The sequence below is a fragment of the Juglans microcarpa x Juglans regia genome, chromosome 8D, assembly GCF_004785595.1.
Source record: "Juglans microcarpa x Juglans regia isolate MS1-56 chromosome 8D, Jm3101_v1.0, whole genome shotgun sequence".
In the NCBI taxonomy this organism is placed as follows: Eukaryota; Viridiplantae; Streptophyta; class Magnoliopsida; order Fagales; family Juglandaceae; genus Juglans; species Juglans microcarpa x Juglans regia.
The window spans coordinates 30,578,857-30,588,686 of NC_054608.1; the positions used below are offsets into that span (position 1 = coordinate 30,578,857).

Here is a 9,830-nt window from a genome sequence, read left to right on the forward strand (position 1 = left end):
TTAAATATTTTATTATCAATATTCAAACTAATAATATATAAGAAAATTGATATTTTCATAAAATAAAATTACATATGAATAAAAAAAAAAGTTTAATAGTTTGAGATATTAAGCAGTAAAATATTAATATTAATATTACATATTCCCAACATAAAAAAGAACATAAGGTTAAACATTTATAAAATTTGAAAATAGAATTTATTCGTGTTATATGAGTTGATTGCGAGTTTTGCGGTTTGACCTGTAATTACCCGTTTATTAATCTTATATTATCAGGTCAATCCGTTTTGATCCAAACCCATTTATATTAAACTCAAACTTGCTTACTTTATGTAAAGTTCACGGATCGTATCATATATTGTCATCCCTAAATTCTTGGATCATTTATTAATACAACTCAAAAACTATTAAACTCAGCTAAAATAAAATAGGAAAAAAAAAGTAAATCCTTTTAAGACATATAAATTTGAATGGGAGATATGGATAAAAGTCTATTAGTTGACTAGCCATAGTGAATCCTAATTGGGTGGAACTCTATCAATTTAGCCACTAGTTGCCAAAACTAAAAAGAGCCTGCAAAAACATGTACATCAGCATTTTGTGGCTTCTCCTAGCTCTCTCATTCATCACTTGAACGACTCTTACACAAAGGCATCATCATCCATCAACATGTGGAGCTTAGCTTGCTGAGCAGCACATCCGATGAAAGCTAGCCGTCATGGAATTTAGCTCCATGAAAGTGAGTTAGGAAACTAAGCAAGTGAAGCAACCACCAAGCCAACATGCCTACAGTGAAGGATGATGCTAGAGGTATACCTTAAATCCCTTTTTATAGTGAACTTGTTATGTTGTTAATACCCTTTTTAAAAGAACTTTCCAATAACTCAATATTTTATGATGATTTTCATTTCTTTTCAAACATATTATTTCTTACTCCCAGCATTTTGTTTGGTAGAAATATATGACTAACCTTTGTATGCATGTGTTTTTATTCATTTATTTATCTTGAAGGGGGTAAGAATAGTAGGTTTAGATATACCAAGCTCGACCCATCAAAAGGCCACCATAGGAGGCAAGTAGGAAAAGACAAGGACTAGACAGGAAAAATGAAATGTTAGATGGGAAGAGGAAAGAGAGAAAAATGAGAAATGGGAGAAAAACAAGTCAGATACGCAAGGGAAGAATGACATAAAGCTGATTTTCCCACTTATCACTAACAGGGCCACAATAAAAAGGTTCTAAGATATGATGGATAGGGGGGACGATTACGGGAACACAAAGGTCATCTTTAGCCAGAGAATAAGAACTCTTGGATATTATCTTCTTTAGAAAAGAGGTCTATTGTATAGAGAGAAATGAGAGACCATGTGAGATTGTAAAATACTCATTATAATGGATTTGTCTTCCAAACGATCTATTGACGTAGGCCGTGTGCTAAACTATGTAAATTTGTTTCTCCATCACTATTTATATTTATTATATTTATTTTCTAGTCATTGCTATGGATGTACGTGTGGACACCGTACCACCTCTCTGGACCGTTATCGTGGGCTTCAGATGATGTCGATTGAGGCCCCGGTCATTGTAGGTTGTGAACGACTTTTTCTTCCATTCTGGCTTGTTTTGTGATTTTTGGCATCAACATACCTATTATTAAGTTATAACAATTCAACAAACTTATTTGAACTCACAACTTCACTTTTATTTCAGTAGTTACACTGGAGAAAAAAAAAAAAAAAGACTCAAATTTTGATTATTTGATATTTGATCTATAATTGTATAGCACTAATATTAATCCTGATTATTAATTTATAAATCCTCTCTTTTCTTTTTTTCAACTTTTTTCTTGGCCACTGACTAAACAATATTTGTTCTTAAGTTTCTTACATGCCAGTAAGAAACTTTACCAATAAAACTAGAAGACATATACTCGCCCTAATTTAAGTTTTAGCTTAGTAAGATCGGTTCTCATTTCATTCTCTGAATCTTTTTAAGGGAATCCATGTTTTCTCTCCAAATTATGGTTCCTTTGACAACTATTAAAGTTTCCATTTAACCCTCTAACTTTTTGAGTTAGGGGAGGGAGATTTCGAACTCCAAACCTCCATTTTGGAGGCTAGAAGTTATGTCAATCAGGTAACAGGTCTTTGACTTTTTAACCCTCTAACTTGGATTAAAAGAAAATTGCAATTTGTCCAATATGCTAAGATTCAAATAATAAGATCGTGTTATGTTATTAGTTAGTTTTTTTTCATCTTAACAGAGATTGTATCGATACTTTACAATTTATGTTTCAAATTTAGGTCAAATTTTATCGAAGGTAAGTGTTGGTTTTTTTTTTTTTTTTTTTCCCTTCAATTTCTAAATTAGAAATAACTTAGCAAGCAAACAATAGACATTTTTTTAATGCCCATTTTCTTTGGCCTATATCTTATATTTGGGGTAATGGGGTTTGTATTATGTAATGAATGGTCTTTCAATGGCCTCATCTTCGGGGGTTTCCTTTCATTTACTCACTGTAATCAAAAGGCATGCATATAATACATACATAAATTATATATATAAAAGAAAAAAAAAAAGAAATTATCAAATTCAAAAAGAACATTAAAAACTAAAATAGAAATGATCACAAGGTGTACATTGAAACTCAAACTTGGCAATATAAATTGAAGTTTAGGGATGGATTCTGATGATGTTTATAGTAAGAGTGTACTGTATAACCTATAAAAAAGGATGAGTGTACTGTACAAGAATAAAATAAATAAATAAATTTAATGCTCTGAAGGCAATGTGAGAAATTTAGCCAGGAGCATCTAATGCTAAAAACCAAAAATAAAATAAAAATAAATAAAAAATACAGGTCCAAAGTTGCACTTTGCAGCCTATAAAATAAATTACTAAATTCTTGTCATTGTAGACCTAACTAATGAATGTTTAGGCGTCCACATTATTAAGAAAGTTTGCTATACCTACCAAAACTTTTTTGTTTTTTTTTTTTTTCAATGTTGGGGAACCTCTCCAAGGCAGGATCCTTCAGATCCACTCCTGCAAAGTAAACCCCAATTCCGTGCACTGCACTCTCGGAAGTTTTCCTACACGGAACTGGTTAAATCGCTGACTTTTCACCAAGAGGTGTGGCCTCAAAGGATTGTTTGCACCCATGAGGTATTGAACCTTTGACTTTGAAAGGAGTGATACCCCAAGACCAAGGCTTTTACCACTTAGGCCAACCCCTTGGGGTTACCTACCAAATCCTTCCAACTAAAGAATAAAAATTTCCTTAATGCTTATTTTATTCGATCAGATTGGTCCCCCCCAAAGTTGTCAACAAGAACTTTATCATTGACAGGTACAATATATGCAATAGCTCCAAAAAATTACAAAGAACATACAGATCTGAATTGACTAATCTCCTCACATGGCACAGTTTCCAGCTTGCACAAAGGTTTATACTTTATATTGCTAAGACTAAGTATTCTGTCTTGAGCTACAACATTTATAGGACAAACTGACCAGGGAAAGGTTGATCTTAAGGCCCCATTTGGATACAAAAATACTCTCAACCCATCTCATATCATCATTATAACTTTTCCAAATTCTCATACAAAATATAATAAACAATTCAACTATTTCAAATCCCTAAAAAATAATAATATTAAAAAATAATATTCTAACAATATTTTATTCAACTCATCTAAAACCATCTCATCTCATCTCACTATCCAAACGAGCCCGTTAAAAGGGTTCATCTAGTGGGTTTTTGGTCCATTTTGAAAATGGGACTGAGAGTGTCCAGTTTTTGTATTATTTGATGAAATGTTTTGGACTTATCTTACTACAGAACCGTTTTGAATCTTCAGCAAAGCAAATGACAGCAAGATAGATAGCAATAGCAAAGAGACAAACAATGAAACAAACCCCATATCGGAATTGGGATGGTATATGTATGTATCTTTGTTTCCTTTTCCAACATTCTTTTTTCATTTATTTAAATCTTCTTTACAAAACTGAGGAAAACAAAACGAAACAAAAATTAGGAGACCCTAAAAGAGATTTTTAAATTTCCAAGGCTTTGGATGCCAACAAAAATTAACCATCAACTGGGAGTAGGACCACAAATATCAGTCTGTCTACTCAACTTTAACAGCTGACCCCTCCCTCCATTTACATGCAGCTGTTTGGTCCACCAAAAATGATCATAGTAATCAACTTTCAAAGACAGTATCATTCGACTGCCACTCTTTGATGTTTTAAAATTTCAAAGTTTATGCAGTATGTGTTGCTACAGAAAGTGTTCTCTCAGTGAAATTAGAATATTTTTTTGAATGGTTGTCTTTGCTATTGTGTTGTTTGTTTCTGACTACTACCAGAAAGTAACATAGGAGTATCAACTTGAAGTGCTGAACCTAGGCTCAATACTCGAACACAATAATTGGTAGTCCTTACACACAATGACTTCTGTAGCTGTCAGAAGAGTTCTGGAGTTAACATACTCTGCTATAAAATTGCGAGAATTTTAATAAAAATATGTTGTAAAATAGTGATATGATTTTACAAAAAAAAGAAAGCCATCTATTTACAATAGGGTTGCAAAAAGATTACGTTTATATCATTCTCTTTCAAAGTATTTCCCCACATAAGTTTGAAACAGTGCATCTGTCCTATCCCCTCCAATATTTCTTTTTTTACAAGTTCCTATCCCCTCCAATATACCATGACAGGCCTCGTTTAGTTACGCAGTTCAAATGAGACGAAATATTTTGTTACAAGTGGAATAAATATTTTTATAATATTATTTTTATTTTAAGATTTGAAAAAATTAAATTATTTATTATATTTTGTGTAAGAATTTAAAAAAATTGTAATAATTATATGAGATTAATTTGATTTTGTATAACCAAACCGGCCCTTAATTACAATAGCAAGGTGGATAACATTTTGGACCTTTACATCAACAAACTTCAAAATGGTCTGTGTCTTAGTAACTGATTAGCCAAAAATATATTGGACCATCGAGTTGTCTCTAGTTGTCATTTATTACCTTTTTTTGTGGACCCCATCCCTCAACTTTTATTTTTGACACTACTAACATCTAATACCAGTTGCTTAAGGGGAGAAAAATGGTAGGGCCTTGGTGAGCATCAATACATCTTTACCAAGGTAGGATTTGCATGTGAATCTAAGCTTTATGCCACAAAGCAATGGGTTTAAGAGATTGAATCAAATGAAGTGACGTCACAACCAACCTATAAGAGCAACTGCAACATCTCAACTTCAGCAGGCTAAAAGTTGCATCAAAAGCAAAAGCGAAAGTAAAAGCAAGTAATAATTACAACCACCATCATCCAACAATAACTAATGGAACAGATACCCACCCCAAAGTATTAATGAGAAAAGGGAAAAAACAAACTAGTACAATGGGGGAATGGGAGAAGAGAAAAAAAAATTACGAAAGGAAATGAAAAAATTGACAGTTGGCTCCTAAGGAAAGAAGATGGGGGAGGCCCGGATCAAGCATACAACCAAACCGCCAGAATTAACACAATATATGGGCATAAGAAAACAGTGAAGAGTCTTCTACAATCCATTAGGAAGGGATGGTGGCAGTCACTGAAGAACTTACCGAGAAGACACATCATCTGACTCATTGATGAAATCAGGTTGAGGGCCATGATCTTCTCGCAAGCTAAAACGACGTAGCTCTTCAATGCGCCTTGCAACTTCAGGCATTGAAGGGCGTTTATCAGGATACTGGGCAGCACAGTCTACTGCAAGCTGCAATAGCTGGACCATCTCCTCCTGAACATTCTGGTAGCGGAGGAGCTCAAGATCAAAGACCTCAGAAGTCCACTCTTCTCGTACAATGGACTGCACCCATCTGGGAAGATCGACCCCTTCCTCATTCAAAAGGGCATGAGTGGGGGCCTTCCCAGTTAGCAGTTCCAACAGCAAAACACCAAAGCTATAGACATCTGCCTTATGGGATACTTTCCGAGGGTCGGTAACCTCAGGGGCTCGGTAGCCAGCAACTCGGTTGGGAGTGGAGGAGGGCCCCACAAGGTGTGCGAGACCAAAATCAGAAACTCGGGCATCATAGGATTTGGTGAGGAGGATGTTGGATGATTTTATGTTTCCATGAGAGACACTGGGACCTTGGGAGTGCAGATACTCAATGCCACGAGCAGCTCCAAGCGCAATGGCAGACCTAATTTCCCAATTCAGTGGAGTTCTGCCTGCACCCTTGTTTCCTGTAGCGGAAAATAAGAGACCAAAAAGTTACAATGCGTTGCTGGAACAATTCAAAAGTTCTACTTAAGCAAATGAAATCACTCCTTTGATCTACAACTCAAATCTGAATTGCTGAACAATGACCAAATGAAAGCTAACAAACATTACGTCAATTATGCAACCATTCATTGGCAATAAAAGTCTATGCAGACAGCACAATACTTGGATTTATGCAAACTAGATGAGTAGTAACTCCATCTAAGAAGAAAAATATCAATTAAGGGATCCAAGCAGCAAGAAAACGCCAATTGCATTGAATTTGTCAATAACCATGAAACCAAGTAGGAAACAATAAATGTTCAGCAAGCACAACAGCACAATCAATAAAGGGGATCTAAACAACAGCCCCATAGCCCCCTTGGACATGAAAAAAGAGGGTAAATCAATCTTTTTTTGAAAAAGAAAAAGAAAAAGAATTTTCCGAAAAAAGGAATCATCTAGTAGAATTATGCATACGGAAGAAATCATAACAAAGAATCACCAAAACCAATACAAGAAGAAGGCTCACCATGCAAAAGTGCAGACAAGCTTCCCATGGCCATGTAATCATACACAAGCAGCTTCTCATCCCTGCTATAATAATAAGCCCTGAGAGGGACCAAATTCTCATGATCCATTGCTCCCACCGCTTCAATCTTCTCCTTGAACTCCCTCTCCGAAATTGTCACATCCTTCAACCTTTTCACCGCCACCACCGTCCCCGTCTCCAACACCGCCTTGTACGCCGTTCCGAACGTCCCCTTCCCCAAAACCTCTGCCGAGGCCCTCAACAGATCCTCCAGATCAAACACCCTCGCTGCATTCCCGAAAAACGCCAACTTCTTAGCCCCTCCACCACCACCGTTTGCATCTGCCTTGCCATTCCCAGTCATCGCTGCCACCGCCGCGGCCGCCACCGAATACCCATTTCCATATCTGCCGCTCTCGACGTCCCCGGCAGGTTTCTCACCCGGAATCTCCACCTCCGGGTGCTTCGCCATCGCAATGTCCACAGTGCTCGTCTGCTTGTTGCTACTCTTCTTCCGGCAGAACACTAGCAGAATTGCAAGGATAACCAAGAAAGCCAATACGGATCCAATCACAATACCCGCAATTGCACCTCCGGACAACTTCTTTCCGCCATTGTTTCCGCTGTCTTGGTCCGGTATAGTCACATTCCCGAAACAAGATTCAAAGGGACGCCCACATAGTGAATTCCCCAGAAACGAATCCTCCTCAAACGTTTGAAGTTTCTCTGGTACTGAACCATTGAGCATATTGTTGGACACATTGAACTGCTCAAGCTTCGGGAAGTCCAACTCAGGGGGAATCGACCCTGTGAGTTGGTTGTTTTCGAGGAATAACGTCCTCAACCGGGTCAGATTGTTGAAACCCAGAGAGATCCCGCCAGAGAAATTGTTGGAAGCAAGGTTGAGCCGAACGAGGTCACGAAGAGTGAACACGAAGTCCGGGATTTCACCGGAAAGGAGGTTACCTTGCAAGTAAAGGTTGCGAAGGTTCACGCAGGAAGCGAGATCAGAGGGGAGTTGACCCGTGAGAGCATTGAGACGCAGACTGAGAGTGCGCAGACGGGTCAGGTTGCCAAAAATGCCAGAGGGGAGGTCGCCTGAGAGGGCCACTCCAGGAAGACGGAGCACAGTGACACGGTTGTCCTCACATAAGACTCCAGCCCAAGAGCACGGGTCCGACTCGGTGACGTTCCAGAGAAGGGTCCGGCCACCGACTGCCGACCGGAGGGCCAAGAGTGCAGATCGGTCCGAACCCAGATCTGGTCTTGACAAGGGAACACAATGAGAAAGGTGAAAAGCAAAATGGGAAGCGTTTGAGGCTGCATTTTGGATACTTGGTGGGTTTTCTCCTAAAAGAAAACCCAGATTCTCAAGAGGGAGGCCAAGAATGAAAATGGTCCGTAGATTCCGAGGTTCAGGTCCAATTTCAAGGCATCGGTGTTGGCTCTCGGGGTCAGTGAGTGAGTTGGGGAAGCTGCATTTTTTGTCTGCGGCTTAGAGAGAGAGAGAGAGAGAGAGAGGCAGTGTGGTTAACTTCACGCAAATTAGATGGATAGACAAGAAGAGTAAAAAAGACAATGGAAGTGAAGTCAGAAACCCTAGTTGTATTCTTTGCAGTGTGTGTTCTTGTTGGGTAGTCAACTGGGATTCCCCTGTTTTCTCGTTTCCTTTTATCTTTTATTTTATCTTTATTAAACTATTATTATTTTCATTATAAAATTTATTTTCTCGTCTAAATGAAAAAAAATAGAGAGTTTCTTACTTTTTTTCTAACAAAAAAATAGACTTGCATCGATAGCTGCACTTTCAATGCCAGTCTGGGTAATTGGCCTAGTTTGTTTTTTGAGATAGGATGAAGTGAAAGTTAAAAATTAAAAATTAAATAATATATTATTAAAATATATATTTTTAATATTATTTTTATTTTGAAATTTGAAAAAATTGAATTAGAATTTGAAAATATTAAATTGTCTATTATATTTTATATAGAAATTTGAAAAGTTGTAATGATTAAATGAGATGAGTTAAAATGAATTTAAAAACAAACGAAGGTTAAAGTATTTCATCTTATCTCATCTCATTGTTATAATTTTTTTAAATTCTTACATAAAATATAATAAAAAATTTCACTTTTTAAAATCTCAAAATAATAATAATATTAAAAGATAATATTCTAACAATATTTTATTTAAAATTATCTCATCTCATATCACTATACAAACCACACCTATATCTTACCTCTTGCCTGGGCAGGGTGGCGATATGGCCCTCTATCCCTACACTCTTGTTTGGTTCATCCGTCTCGATTGACCTCGTGGATGAATTTTTATCCCTTCCACCCATAGATTCACCCAATATTAATATTGAAAAGAGAAATAATAGTTGTAGTCATGAGTATGTAAGCGTTACACAATCACTTTAAAAAAAATAAATAAATACGAGATTTACATGAAAATAAAATTATTTTTTTAATAGTGGACTCTACTCTTTTTCAAAACAACTGCACGGTTCTTGCACACTTTACGACTGTATGTAGCATTACTCTAAGCTCACAGGTAGATGAAATCTGAGCGACATGTGAATTTAGGATTACTCTGCCCATCTGCTTGCAAGTCCCGTTTGGATTGAGAGATGACATAAAATGAATTGTGAATAATAATATGATTTATAAGTTGAAATTTATAAATTATAGTAAAATGAGAGCTTAGGCTCAATCCAAACGGGCTCACTTGAATGGTTTGCTCGCCCGCCACAAGCAGGGCTCAGGCGCTGCTGTTGGGCATGGGTACCCGGCCAAGAGCCGTACTAAAAAATGCCCCTCTTTACATAATGATGCAAGTTTTATTTGAAGAAGAAATATTGAATTTGCCATTGTTTTTTAAGTTATGTGATGATTTTGCTTACTACTTTGCCCCCATCATTTCCTAGTGCTCTGCCTTATTCTGCGTCATATTCCATCTAAAGGCATACTCTTTATCATGACAAATGCATACGATTTTGTTTGGATTCAAAATTCATTTTAATTTATATCAA

The 9,830-nt window shown here is 36.7% G+C and overlaps 1 protein-coding gene across 1 annotated transcript; it reads right to left on the reverse strand.

The window, feature by feature from the left end:
• Nucleotides 1–5,313: 5,313 nt before the first annotated feature.
• LOC121243147 (probable inactive receptor kinase At1g48480) lies at nt 5,314–8,409 on the reverse strand. Its single transcript, XM_041141216.1, is given in 3 exon segments — nt 5,314–6,248; nt 6,797–8,077; nt 8,080–8,409. Coding segments are annotated over 3 exon segments (1,953 nt in total). The 5' UTR covers nt 8,123–8,409; the 3' UTR covers nt 5,314–5,619.
• Between the last annotated feature and the right edge of the window lie 1,421 nt (nt 8,410–9,830).